General features: G+C 58.2%; 1 protein-coding gene across 1 annotated transcript in view; it reads right to left on the bottom strand.

Moving 5' to 3' along the window:
* The window catches only part of PFKP (phosphofructokinase, platelet), a 69,635-nt gene that overhangs the window by 6,517 nt on the left and 37,997 nt on the right, over positions 1 to 25,121 (bottom strand). The window contains exons 7-17 of the mRNA XM_068559574.1: positions 24,870 to 24,978; positions 21,385 to 21,480; positions 19,994 to 20,086; positions 19,274 to 19,399; positions 17,066 to 17,130; positions 16,497 to 16,566; positions 16,064 to 16,210; positions 13,749 to 13,819; positions 12,109 to 12,196; positions 11,345 to 11,497; positions 85 to 249 (exon numbers count right to left, since the gene is read on the bottom strand). Of these exons, the coding sequence (XP_068415675.1) occupies positions 85 to 249; positions 11,345 to 11,497; positions 12,109 to 12,196; positions 13,749 to 13,819; positions 16,064 to 16,210; positions 16,497 to 16,566; positions 17,066 to 17,130; positions 19,274 to 19,399; positions 19,994 to 20,086; positions 21,385 to 21,480; positions 24,870 to 24,978 (1,183 nt within the window). The remainder of the gene's footprint in view (positions 1 to 84; positions 250 to 11,344; positions 11,498 to 12,108; positions 12,197 to 13,748; positions 13,820 to 16,063; positions 16,211 to 16,496; positions 16,567 to 17,065; positions 17,131 to 19,273; positions 19,400 to 19,993; positions 20,087 to 21,384; positions 21,481 to 24,869; positions 24,979 to 25,121) is intronic.

The raw sequence follows: 25,121 nt of genomic DNA, 5'->3' as shown, positions 1-25,121 counted from the left end.
GGGGCGGGTGCCCGAACCTGGCGCATCACCAGCGCCTCTGTCGACCCATCAGGCGGCAGCACCCCCGGCCCTGTGTCCGCGTACCTGCAGGTCCCGGATGTCGAAAGGCTCCTCGAAGATGTAGGCGGCATCGGCGCCAGCAGCCAGCGCCCCCATGTTGGCCAGGTAGCCGCAGTAGCCCCCCATGGTCTCGATGATGAAGACGCGGCGCTTGGTCCCGCTGGCCGACTGCTTGATGCGGTCACACGTCTGCACAGAAGGACACGGTCAGGCCACGTGGGACACCACCCCACAGCCCGGCCCTGACCTCGGTCGGTGCGCTGGGGCCCCCGTGCCCTCTGCCCGCGGCCTCGCAGGGCTGCGCTGCCGGGCTTGTCGGGCTCGGGCAGCGGGCAAATCCCTTGCTTTATTTTCTCCTGGAAAGCCCCGAGGACGCTTGGATCTGGCTGTCCTCAGTCTATCCCTGGACTACCTCCCGTGGGGCACCTCTCCCCAGAGCTGGACGATGGTTCCAGACCTGCCCCCGGAAGACTCGCCAATACACAGATGGCCGTCCCACCCCCGCCCCCAGGAAATGCCTGCACCGGGCCCTCGGGGACACAGAAACCCATCCAGGCGCCGTCCTCTCTCGGGGGAGCCTGCAAGGCCCCTGCCCTGGTCTGTCCACCACACACGCTCGTGTCCGCATCTGGCCTCACTCAGCCCTTCAGAAGCATCACACCAGTCCCCGCCGCCCGCCCCAGGGGCCTCTCACGGCCTGCTCGTGGGGGCTGGACTGCGGCCCCCAAAAACACCCAGGGCCTCATGCCTGGAACCTGAGACCGAGCCCTTATGTGGGAATGAAATCCAGGATGCGTGGTCGCCAGGACTGCAGGTCCCCTCTGCCAGGGGCTCTGGTGACACCTCGAGGCCTCTCTCCACAGGAGTCACCACAGTACAGGTTTCTGCGACTGAGTAATTCTCTGATTCGGGGGTGGGGTGCCTTCCTCGCTAGACTGCAAATCCCATGAAGACGGGAATCGCACAGTCAGCGCTCAGTAAGTGTCTGACAACGAAAGAAAGAAAAGCAGGCAGCATCCTGCCCCGTCCATCAGCCAGTCACGGGTAACCATACAGGGTTCCCTAAATCAGTCTGAACAGCTCTGCGTCCGGAGTGAAATCTTAAATGGGGGGTGGGGGCGGGGGCTTGGGAGACCAGGGGTCACGTTTCGGGGAAAAGAGGTTTGTGCGCCAAAGTATACCGCCACCAATGGGGGGTCCTCACTCCAGTGCCTCGGGTTAAACGTGAAGGAGCGCTTTGATGAACAAACACAGGCTCCCTCCCATCATTCCTGACTATACTTTCAATGTGTTTGACGGATCATCACCCTCCCCAAAGAGTTAGATCGATTTAATCAAAATTCAGTGCGTGCTTCAGCCGGTGGGCAGCTCCGCGTTCTCCAGGAGCCAAGATGGGAAGAAGAAATCGCATCAAGGCGACCCATCTTGTCTTCCCGGTACTTAGGCGGGGATGCGGGTGCCCAGCAGTGTGGGGGTCACAGGGGGCGGGAGGGTTTCCACGGGCTCCTTTACGTGGCCTTCAAGCACTTAAACCTCCCTGCCTGGTCTTTGTCTCAGAGGAATTCAGGGCTGGGGGGTGCACAGGCCCCTCCCAGAGCTGCAGGTCACGTGGGTTCCTTTCCTGATCCAGCCTGACACTGAAGGCAGAGAGTCACCGTCACTAACGCAGAGAGCAGCTCTGTAACCACCTAAGGGCAAAGCCCCTCTCCTGCGAGGCGAGTACCTGCGTCTCGGCCCGACTCAGACGGTGAAGAGGGAGCCACTGCGGGCACCTGACAGCTGACACGGCCTGGGCGGCTGGGAGCCCCGGGGAGCCAGGCGCTTAAACGCCTGTCAACTCTCTCATTCACCCAGGTTGTGTCTGAGGCTTGAGTTCACTTGATCTAAAAATAGCAAGTCCTCCCGGCAGCGTCTCATCCAATTACCGAGAGCAGGGCTGGCACGGAAGAGGCCGCAGGACCGCGCGCCCCAGTCCCTGGTGGGTGGTACAGGGCGGGCTGGCTCTGACTTCTGGGGTGAGAGGAGGGCATCCAGGAGGGCCGACGCCCCTGCCCGGCCCGGACCAGCCCTGCCGCCACAGCCGCTGCGGGAAGATCCCCTCTCGCCCAGCGCTGGCGCCCTCTGGCGGGGACAGAGGATTCCCCAAGAAAAATCCCCGGGAATTCTCCACTGGAGGAAAGTCCTCAAGTTATTCAAAGTCCCAGAACTGCTCACATTTTGCCACGTGGGTGTTGTAAACATAAAGCCCAATGTGAAAAGATGAGGTGGCGCTTGGAAGGGCGTTAAGATGGGAAAGAGCGCATGGGCTCGGGCACGAAGACACCTCGGCGCGCAGTTACGCACCCCCTTGGGGGTTCCCATCCACAAGGCGCAGGCGGCTGGTGAGGCCGGGTGGCGGGTGACACGTGCCAGGTAGGGGCGGGAGGATGACAGTGAGGGCGGGCGTCTGGAGGTGCAGACAACGCCCTGCGGAGGAGTGGGGGGAATGCCTGCCCCCACCAGCATCTATGGCCGGGGCTACCTGATGGAAGCGGGGGGGCTAAGTGCTGGGCCCGCGGAGCCCCCATCTTGGGGAGCAGAATGCCCCAGACGTGCCCGTCGGCCTGGACGGCGGAGGTCCTGGTGACGGCCTCCGCGCCTTGCAGTCAGAGCCTGCACTGAACCGCTCTTTCCCAGTGGTCTGTGCCCAGCTGAGCGCGAGAACCCTCCAGCACAGAGGGCTCTGAACCTCTGTGGGGGGGAGGGGGGCTTGATGGGGCAGGACACGCCCCAGAGCAGAAGCCGGGTGGGCGGGGCTCGGAGGCGCTGGCCCCGCAGACAGAGCGCGGGTGACACCTGAGCTGCTGGACCCCCACTCGGATGCAGAGGGGAGGGGCTGCGGGTGAAGCCCCCGAGGGCAGCGCCCTCACACTACAAGGAAGGGCGTCTCCTCCCCGTGGCCCGTAGGCGGCTGGACTCTCACGCCCCTCGGGACCGTCTACACTCCCCCGCCCCAACCTGCTCCATGTCCCGTCTCCTCCAGCGGACCACGCGGCCAGCTCGTCACCTGGGGACCTGGCAGCAGCCTCACCACACTGGAAGGCACCTCAGGCCACTGGTCTAGGGGGTGCAGGAACAGGGATCACCCAGAGCACCCATGGAACAGCCTATTTTTAGTCGGCAAAGGTGGGCTCACCCTCCGGGCTCACCCCCCCCTCCCAGAGAAAGAGAAGCTGGGTGGGAAGTGACGCAAACTTGAGCTGACGGTAAACTGGACTCATTTGTCCTGGAAGATCGGATGGGGTCCCCCTTCCGTTTCTCCTTGAGGGGGAAAGACAGACCCTACGGGTTCCACCTGATGGGCTGTCTTCTTGCGGCAAAGAAACAAACCACGACGGCAAACACAGAAGCTCTTACTTCCATGACAACATTCAGTCCGCTGTCACAGCCCACGCTCAGGTCTGTGCCTGGGACGTTGTTGCTAACAGTGGCGGGCACCACGCAAACGAGGACACAAAACTCCGGGTAGCTATTGCACTCCTTCAACAGCCCAGCGAGCTGTGGAGAGCCTGAAGCAGGATGGGTACGGAGTCAGAGGGAACGTGCATCCATGCGGTCAAAGGGCACACAGAAGTGGGGGACCTGGGGTGCAGGAGGGGAGACTCAGAAGTGGGGGCCCAGGGGTGCAGAGGGGGGACATGGAGTGCAGGAGGGCAGACCCAGCAGTGGGGGGATGTGGGGTGCAGGAGGGGGTCCCAGCCGTGGGGAGACATGGAGTGCAGGAGGGGAGACTCAGAAGTGGGGGGCCTGGGGTGCAGGAGGGGAGACCCAGCAGTGGGGTTACGTGGAGTGCACGAGGGGGGGCCCAGCAGTGGGGGGACATGGGGTGCAGGAGAGGGGGCCCAGCAGTGGGGGGACATGGGGTGCAGGAGGGGTGATCCAGCAGTGGGGGGGACATGGAGTGCAGGAGAGGAGACTCAGAACTGGGGTGTCTGGGGTGCAGGAGGGGGGCCAGCAGTGGGGAACATGGAGTGCAGGAGGGGAGACTCAGAAGTGGGGCACCTGGGGTGCAGCAGGGGGAACCCAGCAGTGGGGTGACATGGGGTGCAGCAGGGGGGAACCAGCAGTGGCGGGCCAGACGTACAGGAGGGGGGACCCAGCAGTGGGGGGACATGGAGTGCAGGAGGGGAGACTCAGAAGTGGGGGTCCTGGGGTGCAGGAGGGGGAACCCAGCAGTGGGGGGACATGAAGTGCAGGAGGGGAGACTCGGAAGCGTGGGGCCGAGGGTGCAGGAGGGGGGACATAGCAGTGGGGGGACATGGGGTGCAGGAGGGGAGAGTCAGAAGTGGGGTCCCTGGGGTGCAGGACGGGGGACCCAGCAGTGGGAAGACACGCGGTGCAGAAGCAGAAACTCAGAAGTGGGGGGACATGGGGTACAGGAGGGGAGACTCAGAATTGGGGAGACATGGGGTGCAGGAGAGACTCAGAAGTGGAGGACCTGGGGTGCAGGAGGAGGGCCAGCAGTGGGGAGACATGGGGTGCAGGAGAGGTGACACAAAAGTGGGGCACCTGGGGTGCAGGAGGGGGGACCCAGCAGTGGGGGGACATGGAGTACAGGAGGGGAGACTCAGAAGTGGGGCATGTGGGGTGCAGAAGGGGGAACCCAGCAGTGGGGGGACCTGAGGTGCAGCAGGGGGAACCCGGCAGTGGGGGGACATGAAGTGCAGGAGGGGAGACTCAGAATTAGGGAGACATGGGGTGCAGGAGGTGAGACTCAGAAGTGGGCGGCCTGGGGTGCAGGAGGGGTGACCCAGCAGTGGGGGCACATGGAGTGCAGGAGGGGAGACTCAGAAGTGGGGGGACATGGAGTGCCAGAGGGGAGACTTAGAAGGGGGGTACATGGGGTGCAGGAGGGGAGACTCAGAAGTGGGGGGCCTGGGGTGCAGCAGGGGGAACCCAGCGTGGGGAGACATGTGGTGCAGGACCGGAGACTCAAGTGGGGTGCCTGGGGTGCAGGAGGGGGGGACGCAGAAGTCGGGGGACATGGAGTGCAGGAGAGGAGACTCAGAAATGGGGGGCCCAGGGGTGCAGGAGGAGGGACCCAGCAGTGGGGAGACATTCGGTGCAGGAGCGGAGACTCATAAGTGGGGGGACATGGGGTGTAGGAGGGGAGACTCAGAATTGGGGAGACACGGGGTGCAGGAGGAGAGACTCAGAAGTGGAGGACCTGGGGTGCAGGAGGGGGGTCAGCAGTGGGGGACATGGAGTGCAGGAGGGGAGACACAAAAGTGGGGCGCCTGGGGTGCAGGAGGGGGGACCCAGCAGTGGGGGCACATGGAGTGCAGGAGGGGACACTCAGAAGTGGGGCACCTGGGGTGCAGCAGGGGGAACCCAGCAGTGGGGGAACCTGGGGTGCAGGAGGGGGGCCCAGCAGTGGGGGACATGGAGTGCAGGAGGGAAGACACAGAAGTGGGGGGCCCAGGGAGCAGGAGGCGGCACCTAGCAGTGGCGGGACATGGGGTGGAGGGGAGACTCAGAAGTGGGGGGCCTGGGGGGCAGGAGGGAAGACGTGGAAGTGGGGGGCCCAGGGTGAAGGAGGGGGGACCTAGCAGTGGGGGGACATAGGGTGCAGGAGAGGGGACCCAGCAGTCAGGGCACATGGAGTGCAGGAGGGGAGACTCAGAATTAGGGAGACATGGGGTGCAGGAGGAGAGACTCAGAAGTGGGGCCCGGGGGTGCAGGGGGGACAGAGCAGTGGGGGGACATGGGGTGCAGGAGAGACACAGAAGTGGGGGGCCTGGGTTGCAGGAGGGGCACCCAGCAGTGAGGGGACATGAAGTGCAGGAGGGGAGACTCGGAAGTGGGGGGCCTGGGGTGCAGGAGGGGGTCCTAGCCGTGGGGAGACATGGAGTGCAGGATGGGAGACTCAGAAGTGGGGGCCCAGGGGTGCAGGGGGGGACAGAGCAGAGGGGGGACATGGGGTGCAGGAGGGTAGACTCAGAAGTGGGGGCCTGGGGTGCAGGAGGGGAGACCCAGCAGTGGGGGTACGTGGAGTGCAGGATGGGGGGCCCAGCGGTGGGGGGACATGGGGTGCAGGAGAGGGGGCCCAGCAGTTGGGGGACATGGAGTGCAGACAGGGAGAGTCAGAAGTGGGGGGCCTGGGGTGCGGGAGGGGGTACAGAGCAGTTGGGGGGACATGGGGTGCAGGAGGAGGGACCCAGCAGTGGGGGTACATAGAGTGGAGGAGGGGAGACTGAGAAGAGGGGGGGCCTCGAGTGCAGAAGGGGAGACTCAGAAGTGGGGGGACATGGAGTGCAGGAGGGGGTACCTAGCAGTGGGGGGGACATGGGGTGCAGGAGGGGAGAGTCAGAAGTGTGCGGACATGGGTTGCAGGAGGGGAGACTCAGAAGTGGAGGGCCGGAGGTGCAGTGGGGGGACAGAGCAGTGGGGAGACATGCGGTGCAAGTGCGGAGACTCAGAAATGGGGGGACATGGAGTGCAGGAGGGAAACACAAAACTGGGGCGCCTGGCATGCAGCAGGGGGAACCCTGCAGTGGGGGGACATGAGGTGCAGGAGGGGAGACTCGGAAGTGGGGGACCCGGGGTGCAGGAGGGGGGACCCAGCAGTGGGGAGACATGGAGTGCAGGAGCAGAGACTCAGAAGTGGGGCACCTGGGGTGCAGCAGGGGGAACCCAGCAGTTGGGGGACCCGGGGCGCAGGAGGGGGGCCCTGCAGTGGGGGACATGGAGTGCAGGAGGGGAGACTCAGAAGTGGGGGGCCTGGGGTGCAGGAGGGGGGACCCAGCCGTGGGGGGACATGAAGTGCAGGAGGGGACACTCGGAAGTGGGGGGCCCAGGGTGCAGGAGAGGGGACCCAGCAGTGGGAGGACATGGAGTGCAGGAGGGGAGAGTCAGAAGTGGGGGCCCTGGGGTTCAGGAGGAGGGACCCAGAGGTGGGGAGACATTCGGTGCAGGAGCGGAGACTCAGAAGTGGGGGGACATGGGGTGCAGGAGGGGAGACTCAGAATTGGGGAGACATGGGGTGCAGGAGGAGAGACTCAGAAGTGGAGGACCTGGGGTGCAGGAGGGGGGCCAGCAGTGGGGGACATGGAGTGCAGGAGGGGAGACACAAAAGTGGGGCGCCTGGGGTGCAGAAGGGGGGACCCAGCAGTGGGGGGACATGAAGTGCAGGAGGGGAGACGCGGAAGTGGGGGACCAGGGTGCAGGAGGGGGGACATAGCAGTGGGGAGACATGGGGTGCAGGAGGGGAAAGTCAGAAGTGGGGGCCCTGAGGTGCAGGAGGGGGGCCCAGCAGTGGGGGGACATGAAGTGCAGGAGGGGAGATTCGGAAGTGGGGGGCCCAGGGTGCAGGAGCGGGGACCCAGCAGGGGGGAGACATGGGGTGCAGGAGGGGTGACACAAAAGTGGGGCTCCTGGGGTGCAGGAGGGGGGACCCAGCAGTGGGGGGACATGAAATGCAAGAGGGGAGACTTGGAAGTGGGGGGCTCAGGGTGCAGGAGGGGGGACCTAGCAGTGGGGGAACATGGGGTGCAAGAGGGAGGACCCAGCAGGGGGGCACATGGAGTGCAGGAGGGGAGACTCAGAAATGGGGTGCCTGGGGTGTAAGAGGGGGACAGCAGTTGGGGGATATGTAGTGCACGAGGGGAGACTCAGAAGTAGGGGGACATGGAGTGCAGGAGGGGAGACTCAGAAGTGGAGGGCCTGGGCTGCAGGAGAGGGGACCCAGCAGTGGGGGGACATGGGGTGCAGGGGGAGACTCAGAATTGGGGGGCCTCGGGGTGCAGGCTCAGGCGAGGGTTCCGGACCCGGCACACCACAGGGCCAGGCAGGCGGGCAGCAGAGCGGGGCCGGGGCGGCGCTGGGTTAGGGCTGGAGAAAACAGCCTGTCCCTTCTTGGCATCTGCGAGGAGGTGAGGGCAGCCACTGGGGGTGGGCGCTGGGGGAGAGCTTAGGGGCTGGGCCAGTCTGCTGGGACCCACATAGGAGACGCAGTGCCAGCTGCCACAGCCCTGAAGGCAGAGCTTGGGGAGCCCCCTCCCCTCGGGGCCCTGTGAATCTCACACAGAGCAGCGCTGGGTGCCCTGAGCCCCGAGTTGGTTGGGATCCCAGTGAAACTGTTGGCTCAGATGTCAGAGGAGCGGGCCTTCTCAAGCACAGGTCTGGGTCCGGATCCCCCGCCTCAGTGTTAGTCAAAGTGGCTCATTACTGACCCGGGTCCCTGAAGCCACAGCTCCAAACACAGCCAGGTGCTCAGCAGAACGTGTGCGCGATGGGCCTCCGCCCCGTCCGTCTTTATTCCTCCCGCCTAAAACCACCTCGGGGTGCCTTCTGCAGGAAAATTCACAGGCAGGACGGACCCAGGCCTCCCAGAGGGCTGTGCGCCCTGCCCACCCCCTACTCCTCTCCCCATCCATTCCCTAGAGTCCCAAACAGGCCGGGTTTCGGGGGGCTGCAGCCCAAGCACGCGTGGATGGAGGACCCGCGGGGGGTTAGTCCAGGGAGTGGCCGGGAGGAAGGTGAGGGGCTCCAGGGGGTTGCTCACCTGCCTCTCGCTCCCTCCACCCGGCCTGGCTCCCAGTCCCCACACGGACCCTCCTCCGCCCCAGCGCAGCTCAGGACCACTGCAGGGCCGCCCGGATCCGGACGTGAGCCCCACAGTTAGACGGACTCCTGGGCTTTCTGAACCCCCGCCCCCGGGACACTCTGGGTCAGGGGGCGCACGGCGTAGGGAGCGGACAGGGGCGCCGGTACCTTGAAATCTGATGGCGGTTCTACACCTGCAGGTGCTCTCCACCCTCTGGACACCATCACTCCCCTGCTTTTCCTCTGATCGCCAAGAAAACGGGAGGGACACTGGGGGCCCGGGGAAAACCCTGTCCAGGACGCGAGCCCGAGGTCCTGGGGGCGACGCTGAGCCACCCACACCGACGTAGTTCAGGGCCACCAGCAGAGCTGCAGCCACGGCCACCTCCCGGGGCCCGGGCAGCACCGAGGTCGCTTCAGCTGTGGTTCTGAAGGGGACGAGCGTGCTGGTTCTGAGGAGTAGATGCAATGCACAGCCTCACCCTGTGGAGTCCCTAAAAACCTGCCCTGAGGCGTTAACTCTGCCCCAGAGATGCCGGGACCTTACGAGGCATTAGATCCCCCGGCATCTGTTTCGGGTGACATGTCTGTAAGCTCAGCACACAGGCTGACAAGGAGTAGGTGACAAGAGGACAGCGGTTAAGTGTCCAGAGGATGTGACAGCTGACCACATGAGGCCACCTCGGGGTCCTCACCCTAGGCCCTGGGGACATTCTGGCCACCTCAGGCCCCTCCCCCAGCACGGTCCTGCCTGCTGCCCCACTTCTTGTAAGTGTCCGGCCCAGCCGAGGTCCAGCCCGAACCCAGGCCTCCTAAGAGCCTCAACCTCACTGTGGCTTAACACACACAACCCTGGGAGAAACCCAGAGACTTCAACACGCCAGCCCGGCCTTCTGTCCCCCCGGCTCCAGGATCCCACTGAGCAGGCCTGGCGAGGCTCATCCTGACCACCGCCCGACCATCCTTCATGAACCAGAACAAGACACCCTACTTAGGCCCTCAGAGCATCACTTCCACCCACCTTGTAAGGACGGCCCTGGCCCAGTCACAGACAGGCATTGCCCACTTTACAACTGTGAGCCCGGCTCCGAGAAACTTGTATGAATAAAAACCTGAATGTAAAGGGTCGCGTAATAATCTCAAAATCCCTTGAAGGGAAGCAGGATGGATCATTTGGAATTTTCCCTGGACTTACTCTGGTTTTCAAATTTTCAACAACACACGTAAGAAATCTTTATCACCTGGAAAAATCATGCTTTGTAGCAGAGGAGCCTGGAATTATAAAGTGGGAGAATCCCGTCCTGCCTGAGGGCGCATGAAACATCACAGGGCGGGAGCACCGACCTTGGTCAGGACCCACCGACGACCGCTCCCCAGGTCCCCACCACCCCAAGGGGGTCTAGTTAGGTGACAACTAGGAAATGAACTTCCGCTGCTTCTACTGCAAGCGTGGAGTGAGCAGATTCAGATCCAGCTATGCAGGAGGAGCAGTAAGACGGTGACGACATTCATTTTGCGACAGACATGACCTTTCAACTCAGAGCTTGAGCATCGATCAGGAGCTGAATTAGTCCCCCAGCAGCGAAAGCACAGACGGTGTCACCGGGGAGGCACAAGCAGCGGCAGGCAAGAGGGCAGGGACGCGGGTGAGGAGGTCCAGCGTGGGGACACAGGCGACACCGGAGGGCTTTTTAGTAAAGAAACTGCGGAAAGTTTAAGAGGCTCAGGAAAGCAAGAAACAAGCATTGCTTACCACATAAATTCTATTTTAAAAGCTTTTCTTTTGTCTACCAGCACTATAGAGACAGATTTGATGCCATGGGTTTAAGGAAAAAAGCTTAGAAAAACAGTCACAAGATCTACGTCTTGCAAGGAAAATAAAATGTGAGAATTTACTGAAAAATTTTAGATGCCGAATTTTTTTAAAAAGGGAGTGATGCATTCTGTGTTAGATACTGATCTTCAAACTCCAGTGTGATTTCCCAAGCGTGATTTACAAATACAATGATTAAGAGGTATTTCTGTGTTTTGTTATGGCCTTTTGGCTAAAAAAAAAAAAAAACCAAAAACACATTCAAATAACATCAATATTATTTTCGATGTGCTTTACCGTCCCCGTCCACAAAGGGGAAGATGAGGGTGAGGCTATTGGCTGAAACCAAAAGTAATACGATGGTTTAAAATTCAGGTCAATGAATAAAATCATAAAATCTTTAGTCCAGCTTCTACCCTCGAATATCAAAGCACGGGCCAGTGGACCCAGGATTTATCACAATAATGTGTTTTAGGCTTTTGGTAAATTTAGCTCAGCCAAAAAAAAAAAAAAAAAGGCATTTAAATGAATATCCACGTCACTGTGACCCAAAACTACCCACGCTACAGATGACGTCACCCTGGCCGCGGCACAGGAAAACAGTGGCAAAAGATCTTTTGGAAGCCGAATCGGTGATTGTCAGACTTTTTTTTTTTTTTTTTGGCTGCGTCAGCATGTGGGATCTTAGTTCCCCACCAGGGATCGAATCCGCGTTCCCTGCATTGGAAGCGCGGAGTCTTAACCACTGGACCTTTTTTTTTTTTCTTTTTTAACTTTTCAGCAAACCACCCTAGCGCCCTGGTTCTGTCTCGAGTGCACAGGTAGATAAAAGCGGGCCAGGCGCCCTGGGTTAGGGTCCGCGGCACCTGCTCTGCTGCCAACACTCACGTCGGTGATGGTGTTGAGGGCGGTGTCTGCCCCGATGCTGAAATCGGAGCCGGGCACGTTGTTGGAGACGGTGGCGGGAACCATGACCATGGGGACGCAGAACTCCTTGTGCTTCTCCCGGGCGGCCGACAGCTCCAGCAGCCCCAGGTAGGCCTGCAGATGAGTGTGTGCGGTTGTGGGGATGGCACGGGGGTGGGGAGGGAAACGCATCGCCATCACGGGCAGCGCTGCGCCCAAGGTGAGGCTGCGGGTATCGTCCCGTCAGGGTGAGACTAAGCCGCTCATGGGCTAGAGTCTGTTTGAGGTTCTCACATTTTCTTTAAAGGAAACAGAAAGGTCATCATGGGACTGATCTCGGCTGAATATCAAAAATGAAGGTGGACAGTCCAACATGTAGTTAAAAGATAATGATCTGGCCCCATCACTGCCCTCCTCTCCGAATAGCCAATGGGCTTCCAGTTCAAGAGAGAAGGTCTTCTCTACAGACTCGACAGAGGTGAGAACTCCCTGAGCGGACGGACCCCAGACACGGAGTCGAGCTTTCGCTTCCCGATCGAGTCCCTTTACTTAGCTGGGCCAGTGTCTGTCCCCGAGTGCTGCCACCTCTCATTCTCTGCATCACCATTACTCAGTGGCCGCTGGGCCCGAGGCTGCATGAGCCCCGGTCACACCGAGGGACAGACGGCACGATGCTTACGGGAGCCGGCACGGGGTCCCCACCCAAACTGACAGCGCTAGCCAGCCAGCAGGGGAGCAGAACGCACCTCGAATCCACCGATCATCAAGAGCGCGTTGATGCCATGGATGCTCATCTGAGCGGCGATGTCCTCCAGGTACTTCCCAGGGAGGGTGCTGGGGACGGTTCAAGGGAGGGGCGGTCAGGCAGGACCCCTTGGTGCCCCACCCTCCGAGGCTGAGCTGCACGGCACCGAGGGGCAGGGGCATGTCCGCTCCCTCGTCCACGCTGCTGGCGGGCAGAGGGGCTGGGGAACCACACGCGGCAGAGTGGCCAGCAGTCAGGTCTCAAAAGAGGGTCTTTTCAAAAGAAAAGGGGAAGAAACTTTGCAGCTGTCCAACACCTGGATCTCAAAGAACCCTGCTGCCTGGTTAGGAAAAAAAAAAGAACCACAAAAGCTTTCAAGTGTTCACAACGATAATTGGATGGAAACTTCCAGTTTTTGAGTCACGTACAGAGTACATGTACCTTACCCCATCTAAGCTCATTTAAAGTCACCTCCACGCACACTTGCTCATGTTGTCCCGTTTTACCACCTGTTCAAACGCGGCCGCAAGTGGAAGAGACAAACGATAGTCAGCCGGGCCCCATCCGGAGACCAGCACCCGCCCCGATCTTTCCCTTGTGCTGTCTGGGGAATCAGGGGGTTTATACTTGGGGTGGACGTAGAGAAGTCATAGGGCCTGGGTGGCCAGGGCACATGAGTGGTCATGATGTCGACTACAGGGTCCCTGCCAGCGTCTAAGCGTCGTGAGAACACGCTGCCAGCTGGCCCCTCCAGCCACCCCAGAGCGGCCCCGGGGTGGGGCTCGTGAAGCAGACTATGCTGAGGCATTACAGTTGGTGGGAAGAGGCGTAGGAGGCAGCCGATAGGGCCCTGGCTCCTAACTGGAGCTCCGCTGTCAGAACACCATCCCCCGAGGGCGCTGGGGGGTGACGGGACCAAAAGAGCTGTGGAGAACTAGGCCAGCTCCACAGATTGCTGGGCGACGCGGGCACCCAGCTTCACAGCAGGACAGAGGCTGGGACGATTCCCCTGCACAACAAACAGGCTAACTCTCATACGGAGCGCAACACTCGTTAGGCTTAAGTACCAAGTACTTTCTTTCCACGTTAAAACGTGCCACATAGTGACGGCTGCACCCTGAGGTCAGAGAAGAAACAGCTTCGTATTAAATCAGCGCCTCGGGAACACACCCCATCCCCGGCTGTGCCCGAGAACAGAAGCGGCTGCACTTCAGAAACGTGTGGTTTTGTGTGGAGCCCCCCAGGTCCTCCCTCCGGCTGTGGGGACCTGGCGGCTCAGGCCTGCAGTCCCCACGACACTGAGCCGCCATCAATCCTCTCTACACAGCAAGGTCACCGCAGCTCAGACATCCCTGTCTGCACCACCTCAAGCGAGATGAGGGGTTTCTGCCACCACTGGGTTCTTCAAATCAATGGAAACAAGGAATTATCAGAGGAAGCCATTCCCAGGTCCCCTACTTTGTCTCTTTTTAAGGCCACATCTCATCAACTCCCCAAAACACAACCCGGCTCCCTCCCGGACCGGAGCCAGGACGTGAACCAATTCCCCCTGGGCTCCTTTACGGGAACTTAAAGCAGCAACATCTGCACCAGCTGCTCTCCACAAGAACGTTCAGGTCAGAATCAAGACAGGAGAATTACCGTTTTGTCCCAAGAATGGAGCCGCCTTGGCCGGTCCAGCCGCCGACATCTGCCCAGCCAATTTCCTTTATCTAATGTGCAAACAGAAAGAAACAGCTGTAGCGAAAAAGAAAAAGGAATTAGAGAGCTTTAAAAACAGCTCAGATGTCCGCACCTCTGACAGGCTTCGTTCGTGTCTGTGAGGATTTGAGAAATGTTAGGAAACGGCTTTCATTTCAAGGCTGAATGAGCTGCGGCCTGAACCGGATTCTAAGGCTCAACAATTAGGAACACGGACAGGCAAAGCCCCCCGCATGTAGGAAGGACCCTGCATCTTGTTCCCCGCCATGCCTATCAGAGGCACGCTTTAGTTAGCCAAATCCCACCATTGCGAAGTAAAAGAAAAATTAATATTACAGTTTTCTTAATTAAACTAAGATTAAAAAATACTTCTTAAAAATTGAGAACCATCTACAAGCACCGATAAATGCCCACTAGGTAGGTGTTTGCACAACACCCCACAGCCATAACAGCAAAACGCTTTCCCTTCCCCCTCACTCACACACTCGGGGCGGCCACAGTTTGGAATATCACCAGCCTCCAGACATGCATCTTCGCCCAGGTCTCCTGAAGGCCCCGCACGGGGTGTCACCTGCTCATGGGCACCTCCCACTCCATCCAAGTCCCAGCGCTTCTCAGATCTCCCATGTCCATCAGTTGCAACTCATTCCTGCCTCCTTTCTTCACACCTGTGCATACTTAGTACTACAGCAAATCCTATTGGCCAGGCCTTCAAAATGCACCCAGACCATGGAAGACTTCTCACGGACTCCACCGTCGCCAGATTGGACCAAGCCCCCCGCATCCTGCCTGGGCTATTGCAGAAGTCCCCCAACTACTCTCCTGCTCCCCTACTCCTGCCTCTTATGGAAATCTGTCAGAATGCACCACGCCCCTGCTCCAAACCCTCTTGTCTTTTCAAAACAAAGGCCAGACCCCTTAGGATCACCTACAAACCATCCGGCCCTTGCCTCCTTTTCCCTCACCCGCTTCCCTCCTTTCCCCTCGCCCCTCTGCTGCAGTCACGTGAGCCCCTCCCACCCGACCCCCCAACAGCTCAGGGCCTTTGCACCGTCCGCCCTGCCTGGGACCAAGGTCCGGTGTCCCCGAGGGCACTCGCTCAGCCCTTCACATGTTGGTCAGGGGTCACCTCCCAGCAGCACTGGCTGGGGGGCCTCAGTGAAGACACCCATGGCACCCCAACCTCCTCCCCTGCGTCTTTTTAGCCCCCGTCACGTTCTGATATGCTGGAGAGTTCACTCCATCGATTTTTACCTCTGTCATCTCCCTCCCTGAGATGCAGGGAGTCTTGTCTGCGTTCTTCACTAATTTGGTTCCACAGCCTAAGAACTCAGTAAGTAGCTGCTGAGTCACTGGGTGAATAAACACAGTCGCCCCCTTATCTGCAGGGAGTGTGTTCCAAGACCCCCAGCGATGCTGGAACCCTACATATCCATCTTTCCCTATACGTACATGCCTAGGATCAAATTTAATTTATAAATAGGCGCAGTAAGAGAATATCCAAATTGCCAGCATCACCTGTCTTGCACTTTGGGGACATTATTAAGTAAAGTAAGGATCACCTGAACTTAAGCACTGCCATACCATGAGGGTCGATCTGATCACCAAGTGACTAACGGGCAGATACCCTGGACGAGAGGATGATTCATGTCCCGGGAGGACAGAGCTGACAGTTGGAGATTTCATCACGCTACTCACGACGACACGTAATTTAAAACTTACAGGTTGTCTATTCTGGAATTTTCCATGTAATATTCCTGGACCACAGGTAACAAACCGCAGAACTGAAACCTCGGCTGAGAGGGGACCGGGAAGCACCCGGCTGAGAGCGTAGTGTCTGCAGCCTCACCACGTAGTTAGCACCCTGCATCCTATGACCTTGGTCTTGTGAATTAAGTCTCGGTGCCCCAGCTTTCTCATTAGGAAAATGGGGATAGTATCTTAGATTATTGAGAGATTCAAATGGGTTAACATAATAAGTAAATCGCAGAGGAGCAGTAAGTGTATTCAGTAAGCACTCAAGCAGTTAATCTTTTCCCTAGGTTTTTATCGGAGCGGGTGCTCAGCGCGCCGGCCTTGCGCATCACCCACGCCATCCCGTGCACACCTCACTGCAGCCTCGTGTGCACGTGCTCCCCTTCCCACCTAATGCCCGGGTCCTCGGACCCCAGAGAGGTCCTCCCTACCACCTTTGAGAAATCCGGAATCTGCCTTCTCAGCAAGGACCTCCCTCGCCAGGCGCCCCCGGGACTCACCTGGCCTTTGGCGAAGCCCTCAAAGCCGTCGTACACAGCGAACACCTTGTGTCCATCGGCGATGCCCACGCGCACGGCCGCGCGCACGGCCGCGTTCATGCCGGCGGCGGGCGCACCCACGTTCACGACGCCCACGTTGCAGTTGCTCTGTAGGGCGGGAGGGGGTTGTGTGGGTGTGTGCGGGCCGCGGCGGATACGGCTCGCCCCGCCGCACCCTGGAGCCGGAGCGTAAGGGCTGAGCGCGGGGCAAGGCTCAGGAACTGAAAAGCCGAGTCGCCCAGGTGGGAGGGGGCAGGAGGAAAGGGTAGGCGGGGCGCGGGGTGGTCTCCTGGGAGCCAAGACCCGAACTGGCCAGGGCAGAAGGGCACCCAGGCCAGAGCAGGACCCAGGCATTGCCGGAGGCGGGGACGTGGCGCACCGCAACGTCTTCTACCTTAGGGATCTGGGAGTCTGGCAGCTTGATGGCGAGCCGCTTGTAGGTGTTCAGGTTGTTCTCGAAGCTCCTGGAAGAAAAGGACGGTGCCGGACCAAAGGTTAGAATGTGGACGGAGCAGTATGGGCTCATCTGGGGAGAAGGGGCCCAAGAGGATGCTTGTGCCAGACGCAGATGGCCCGCAGGTGCCAGCTTTGTGTCCCGGCTCTCAGGAAAGGCAGCCTCGGGTGTTCCCAGTGACTGGAATGGATGTCCTCTAAGGGGCTGAGGGGCAGGGGCGTTTAGGATGCAGCAAGTTTCTTTCCCCAAATGCTAGCAGCCACATGCCACTCTCTATCCTAATTTCATCAGCTTCTAAACGACACCCTGACCCTGCCAAAAAATAAACAAATTTCTCTGTAATTAGTCACCCAGACCATCGACCTTTAGGAACAGTGCCTGGACTGCATACTGTCTTAATTTCTGACTTCTTATGTTGATACAGAACAAGCACCGCCTGGAGGCACATTCTAACACCAGGCCGGACGAACAAAGGCTCCCAGTAAAACAGTTTTTTTCAGAAGAGTCACCTTCCTCGGAGTCGCACAGCGTCCTTAAATCTCCTCTCATCCATCGCCTTTTGTACTTCCTGGGTCTTTAAGGAAATAACGAAAGGAAGAAAGAACATGTCAAGACAGTGCATCCTCAGATCCAGGCTAGGGACCTGGAACCAGCTTGGTCCTTCCATCCGGGTCCCTTCACGTCCAACCTTGTAGCTGGCAGCCTGGGGTCAGCGAGCCTGCACTGCCTGGCTATGGGGGGAAGCCTAGGCCGCCCACCCAGGCTGCTTCATAGGAAAGGACGAGGTGGGACCACCGGCCTTGCCAGAGTAAGCGGGTCCTGAAATCTTAGGGATTCCGGCCCATGAGAGCGAGGCCAGAAGGAAGCGGATCTCCCGGGCCAGGCTCTGAAAAATCCCCATTTGACGCTGGTGAGGAAAGAACAAACAGAACCACCCCTGTCCCTGGGGAGCGGAGGACGCAGGTGACGCTGTGGCAGGGGCGGGGAGCAGACTGTCCCGGGGGGCGGAGCGCTTCGGGACCAGCACCGGCTCCCCTTCAACCTCAGAATCCCAGGCAAGTCACCCATCGCTCTGAGCTTCAGCTTCCTCCTCTGTGTGGTGAGGAAAATGCCCCTACTTCCACTGTCACTGTGGCGGCCAACGCTGCAGGCCCTGAGGAAGATACCTGGCAAGCAGTGGTCAGCGAGGGGCTGGCTGTGGCCTTGTGAACAGTCTGGCTGAGGCACCACGACGTACGGTCGTTCAAGGACAAGCTAGTGGTACCTACCGGCTGTCTGTCTCAAAACGGACAGAGAGACACTGGACAGAAGAAATGTGCTCACAATAAACTGCTGCTCATCATTCCACGTTCTGTTCTTTTGAGCCACAGCCTCACAGTCCACACACATACACACACACGCACACACCCTCATACAGACATGCACACGCATGCACACACACGCACACACCCTCATACAGACATGCACATGCATGCACACACACGCACACACCCTCAGACACACATGCACACACATGCACGCACACGCACACCCTCATACACACATGCACACGCATGCACACACACTCATACAGACACACATGCACACACACGCACACACCCACAGACACACATGCACACACACGCACACACCCTCATACAGACACACATGCACACACATGCACACACACACCCTCATACAGACATGCACATGCATGCACACACACGCACACACCCTCAGACACACATGCACACACATGCACACACACGCACACCCTCATACACACATGCACACACATGCACACACACTCATACAGACACACATGCACACACACGCACACACCCACAGACACACATGCACACACACGCACACACCCTCATACACACATGCACACACATGCACACACACACCCTCATACAGACATGCACACGCATGCACACACTCATACAGACGCACACACACACCTTCATACAGACACACATGCACACACATGCACACACATGCACCCACTCATATAGGCGCACACGCACGCACCCTCATACAGACACACATGCACACACACGCAGAGACTTCCTTTACTGCCATCGGCTTTTGGAAAGTATGTTTCTAAGGGGTTACTTTCAACAAGTCCTGTGACTTAATTACTTAATTACCTCTCTGTACATGTTATAAAATACATACACCTCAGAGCCACTGGGAAGACCAAATAAAATGAGAGTCGTGAATAGACTTTGAAAAATAAAAAATAGTAACAATTCCTAACGCAACTCCACGGCCGCCGCAGCTACTGGACGGTCAACTGGAAAACCATCCCCCGCTTCCCCGTGGCAACCGGCTTGCGCTCCACACCTGGAGGAGGCGGCACATGCTGGGGTCCCCCGAGTCGGCCATCCCCGTGTCACATGACAGGTGTGAGGGCCTCGGGGACGGGAGGGCAGGAGCAGCTGAGCCTGGAGAAGCTGGATGGTGCCCTCCCCACCCCGAGAATCCCCCCGGTCCCTGCAGAGCCGTCTCCGGCCTCTCTGACCGGCTCACAGGAAGCGCCCGGGCACCCCGAGGACACCCCCTCCCGAAAGACTAGACTCGCTGAGGGGGCCCGCGTGCTCGGTGTCACGGGCCCGGGGAGGGGGCCCTGGGACCTGGGGAAGGTCGTCCGCCCGTGCTGGGGAAGGTCACCCCCCCCCCGTGCTGGGGGAGGTCCCCCTCCCGTGCTGGGTGGGGCCCGGCCCCGCGCTCACCATCTGCACGCATTCCATCAGCGGCAGCCGCACCGCCTGGTTCCCGCTCAGCGACACCACGCAGGCCGGGGTCTCGGGGGTGGCCTGGAGGAGGGCGACCACGGCCTCCACCCCCATGCGGCTGGCCTGGTAATGACATCACGATGGTCAGGGCTGGCCCTGTGCCCGCCCGGAGACCAGCCCGGCGCCCACAGACAGAGGCCCCCCTCGTTCAGCTCCTCCGTCCTCAAGGCCCCCTCGCTCTTCCTGCACCGAGTCCCTGTTAGTCACTCAGAGCCCTTCCCGCTTACTTCTAACCCGCCTCCAACAAAGAGATCAACTCCGCTAAGAACCGGCGCGCTGGGGGGCGGGGGGTCACAGGCGTGTGGAGCAGGAAACCGAGAACTGGACTCTGGGTCTCTGTGGTCCCTGGGTCCATTGCTAGAAACCTGCCTGTGGACACCCCCTTTCCACCTTCTGGGTTTGTCCCCCACGTTTGGCAGGGTCCCTCAGTGTCTGGGTCACCAGGGGCCTAGGAACCCCCCTCGGCTAGCAGGTCTCCCTATGAGACTACGGGCCGTAGCACCCTAGGGACAAGCCACCCAGCTCTGTGGGCAGAGATGCCCTTTACCGATGGCTCTACTCAAGATCACCCAGTCTTCGTAGCAGACTGGTCCCTTTGCGATCCCAGAAGTGTTCCTTTCCTTGTGACGATGCCTGACCATTTCCAGCCTCACTTACCAAAATCCTGTCAAAGGCTGAAGGCGTCCCACCTCTCTGCACGTGTCCAAGGATAGTCACCCGAGTGTCATAAGCCAGCTGTGTGACCACGAGCTGAGGGGAAACACAGGACATGGCTGAGCACATCAGCTTGTTCTAGGGACGGGGGCTGGGAGCAGGGGAAGGTATCTCTCCCCTTTCTACACATCTATGTTGAAGAATGTTCTACTTTCTAAATTTCACTTCCTGAAAGAATGTTTAACGGCTTGCTGAAATTAATATTTTTTAAAGAATACTTTTAACATCAAATAAAACCTTTGTGCTCCTACCTCGCAAGTGAACGTAAGTAACACGATTTTTAAAAAACACTGTCTCTATAGCTTGTATCTCAAGCATATACTTTGTAAAAATATAAACATTTCCCTGAAACCACCTTGAATTTGTAAGGTTGTATTTGAAAAGCATGATACAGTAAAATCAAAGCGTCCCCTCAGTCCAGGGCCCAGGTGAACCCAGCCAGGTGGCCGGGACAGGCTACCTATCTTGACTGGCCCTCATTTACTTTATAAAAATGATGGGGCTGGGTCATAGGAATTCCATGGTCCCTTTTGGCTCTAATATTCCACAATCCAATCTCAACTTCAATTAAGTGGGAAGGAATATCTTTGCCCTGACGGTATTGATTACTTCTATAAATACTGGCAGATGACTTTCACAGGTATTTTGATAATCAGGTGAAAAGCTGGTCAGGGAATACGTAAAAGGCATCAGAGAAACCAACTTGCAAAGCCAAGGTGATGACGTGCTTTGCCCTGACGGGCGGCTTCCACCAGAGCCTGAGTCTGTCTCCCCAGCACTGTGTCCAGAACCTGCCCAGTTACCTGGGCAACCGGGGAGCACAGCAGATCCCTCCTGGGCCAGACAAGCCAGCACCCGCCGACCAAGCCCAACAGGACTCGGGCAACAGGACTGCGGGGTCGGCCTCCATGCAGGGCGGAGAAGCAGTGACTAAGGCCAGCCGAGCGGCTTTCTCTGTGAGTAAGGCCATGCTCAGCTGATGCTCCAGTGGGAGAGGGAACTCTGCTGACCTCCTAGCTCCTGGGCAGCCGGCACCCAGAGCTGGAACCTTCTAACCCCACCCGATCGCATTTCCTCCGTCTCTGTCAGGGGAGCCCGGGGCCTTTGGGAATATTCCCAACAGTATTCCAGAGGCAGGGGCTTTCCAGAAGCCAGGAGCTGTATGATTCTGATGCCAATAAAGTTATGAGTCATTATGAACATATTTTTAACGAGCAAGAAGAACAAAAAGTATTTAAATAATAGCGCATGGTTCCAGACTCCCGCCCTGCCCGGGGTGTCTAAATCTCCCGTTTCTAGACAGGCTCAGGGGGTGAGAAGCCTGAGACACTCACCTCCTTGATTTGCTCAGAGGTGATGGGTTTGTTTTGGGTGTCGATGGCTCCTTCCGCCACAATGATGATGTTCAGTCTCTTTTTCCGGGCACGGTTCTAAGGAAACAGAAGATGAAATCCTCAAATGCCTAAACCATTCTTAATGACACAACAAGGGCCTCTGCCCCACCTGAACCGGCCTCTCTCCAGGGAGAAACGGTCACCTGATTTCACACGCGGTGTTTCCTAAGGACACGGGCAGGTCAAGGTGCCCTAGGTGAGCAGGTGGGACAGGCCTACAGACGCAGAATCTGCTGTGACATCACCACAGGCGGAGGCCGGCCCCCGGCGCCTTTGACCCGGACCCCCGGACGGGGATGAGCTCTGAGGCTGGGCTCTCCGGGGAGGGGGGTCTCTACTGCAAACCAGGCCCGACAACTCCCCCAGAAGGCAGAGCTTCCTGCCACCTCACCTCAAGGAGGTTTGCACGTAAGACCATACAGTTATAGAAATAACGGAGAATAAAAGTCAGTGCTTAAAAACCGATTCTCGCCTTTGTGATGGGCAGCGCCAGCCCCGGGCCTGGGCAGGAGGGGCACAGAGGGGAATGCGGGGCCCAGGCGGGGTCGGAGCCGCCCTGCAGGAAAAGCCAGGCTGGCAGCGTCCAACACTGAGGGCCACGGTGCCCCCGGGCTCACGGCCAGCATCCTGCGATGCCCCAAATCACTCTCAGTGAGTCTGTTCTCCATCAAGTCCCCAATCAAGGACCCTCCTGTGGGGGGGGGTGTGAGCTGTGTGGGGCGGTGAGCCCAGAGTGGGCAGCACCTGAGGATGTCAGCCAAGGGGGCTCGGCCCGTCCTGCATCACAAACACACCTGCTGTCTTGTTGGTTTCTGATAGATATTAAATGTGCTACACTTTTTTTTTTATTGGTTACACCACGTGGCATGCGGGATCTTAGTTCCCCAACCAGGGATCGAACCAGTGCCCCCTGCAGTGGAAGGTCAGAGTCTTAACCACTAGACCACCAGGGAAGTCCCAGAATGTGCTACACTTTGAAGAACTTATTAATCAGAGTACTTTCTAAAAGGTATAAAGATACAACAACAAGAATGATTATTTTAGCATCACTTGAAAGAGCAAAAATGGAAGTAATGACTGGTCCACAAATATGGAATTGGCCAAATAGCCATACTTCATCCATAAAATACAATATTCCAAAGTGGCTATAAAAAAATAATGGGGTCGGGGTCATCCCTGGTGGTGCAGTGGTTAAGAATCCACCTGCCAATGCAAGGGACATGGATTCAAGCCCTGGTCCAGGAAGTTCCCACATGCCGCGGAGCAACTAAACCCGTGCACCACAACTACTGAGCCTGCGCTCTAGAGCCCGCGAGCCACAACTACTGAAGCCCATGAGCCACAACTACTGAAACCCGCACACGTAGAGCCTGTGCTCCTCAACAAGAGAAGCCACCGCAATGAGAAGCCCGTGCACCGCAACGAAGAGTAGCCCCCTCTCGCTGCAACTAGAGAAAGCCCATGAGCAGCAAAGAAGACCCAACGCAGCCAAAAATAAATAAATAAATTTATAAAAAAAAAAAAATTAAAAAAAGAATGGGGTCACCTATCCACTCAGGTGGGAAGACAGCCAGCTTGTCTGTGTAGTTCATTGACTGCCTCCTGGTCCCCCACCCGGACGGAGTCACTCATTCACTGAATCCTCACAAAACCTCTAAGGAGCAGCAGCATGACCCCGAGTTACAGCTGAGGAACTTAGGACGTGAAGGGGAGGTCGTCTGTCCAAATATCGTTTGCCCCGTGGGTGGCAGAGCCAGGATCCAGCCCTGGGACTTCTGATGCCCCTGAGTCCTTTCCAACTTTATACCGAAATGCCCATGATTGGGGGATGCTCTGGGACTTGCTTCCTGGGCCAATTATCCGGTAAGGTGTTTAGAGAAACTCTCACAGTGCTACACTGATAATCGATGAAAATGAATGACAGGCACTACAATATCGAGTGTTTCCACCCAAGTGAGCTTAAGCCATTAGTCTTAACTCTGCCAACGCTTAAGGGGGGATCCAAACACTTCCTAGCTGACAGGGCACTTTACAATGTCTGAAACTCAAGGAGGTTTGCAGATAAGACCATACAGTCACAGAAATAATGGAGAAACCTAAAAATCAGCCCCACGGCCTCACTGCTGATCTTCTGACCAGCCAGGCGCTTCCTCACGTCCAGGGTGCTTCCGGCTCTCTAAGGGCGTTGGACCTTGGCCTGTGCAGTGTCATCGTCAACGAGGGCAGGGACTCGGGAGGAGAAGGGACAGATGCAGGGACAGGCACGTCCCTCAAGTAATGCCCCGTGGAATGGCAATTAAGTGGATGTCCTCAGCGCCACGATGAAGGACCTGCCTAACAGGAGGGCCAGTGCTCGACTCCTGCAACCAGCCACGTACCTTCCCACACCAGCTGGCCGGCACAGCCTGCCGCCCAGTTCCCCAGGTCAGAACCAAGAGATGATGAACTCGTTTGTTACTTCAGTGGTCACAGTCATCCCTGGGACGTGCCCCTGGCCTGCTGCAGCCTAGAGCTCCAGCCTCAAAAGGGTGCATGATTCTCCGCAGTAAAAGGACAGCTTTACCAACAGTTTCTTACAGAGGTTCTGGGTCAGCAAAGCTTATTTGATTTGTTGCTGGAATTCCTTTCTTGGAACCCATCACCTTGAAGGCAATGGCCATGTCTTATGAAACGTGGGTCCTGGTCGTATGCAATGCTTACGTGTTTGCTGAATACAACGATAATTAGCCTCTGCCATATGTTTACTTTTTTGCCTATGGAACAGCCATAAGATGGTTATGAAAATAAGAGAAGGGAAATTCCATACGCATTGGGATTTCTGTCCCGAAAGCTAACCGTTGTTTTCTACGAGGCCTCGCATGTCTTAGTTAGAAGGCTTAGCTGGAGGAAATCTGCCCGACACTGATAATCCACGGGGTGAAACACAAGCCCAACCCACAGACAGAAGGAAGGAAAAGCCTGGCTCAGAGGAGACAGCAGCCCAACCCACAGCAAGGCCAGCACGGTGGGGACCCCGCAGCGGAAGGAGCTGTCACCACGTGTGCCACACGGCAAGATGGGGGATTCGGATGGAGTCAACACACAGGTCTCCCGTCCCTGTTACGTGGGATCAGGGAGGCACCATGTTCCCCAGACCCTGGGCTCTCACATCACCTCCTCTGTTTACAGCTGTAGCTGCTGCTTTGCGCGAGAAACACAAAAGCTTCAGCTGTTTTCCCTCGAATCACTCTTTGCAACAGTGGGAGGTGGATGGACGCATGAGGGGTCGAAGCCCCCAGCAACCAGCCTGAAGCCACTTTGAGCAGAAAGCTGTCACCTGTCTAAAACTCCGTCCAAACCGAACATGCTAACGGCCACCGCAAATCACGGCCGGGGCAGCGCAACCAGCATCGCTGGCAGTTAAAAGAGGCAAAACGTGGGTTTACCTCTGAGAGTTTGATGCACATGTTTTCCTGCCAACCTTCTTCTGGTGGAGATTCCGGAAGGAACACCCAGTCGGCCCCACAGGCCAACGCACTCACCAGGGCCAGGTACCTGCACGGAGACAGCAATGACCTCGTGGGGCTGTGCCGGGCACCCCGAGCTCAGGGCCGGCCCCGGCAGACAGGACGCCGCTGGCTCCTCGGGAACCCTTCCTGGCACCTTCGTGCTAAGGGTGCGGGGCCCTGCAGGGACTG

This window comes from Eschrichtius robustus, chromosome 1 (assembly GCF_028021215.1).
Source record: "Eschrichtius robustus isolate mEscRob2 chromosome 1, mEscRob2.pri, whole genome shotgun sequence".
NCBI classification, from domain to species: Eukaryota; Metazoa; Chordata; class Mammalia; order Artiodactyla; family Eschrichtiidae; genus Eschrichtius; species Eschrichtius robustus.
This window is presented reverse-complemented; position numbering and strand designations above follow the sequence as displayed.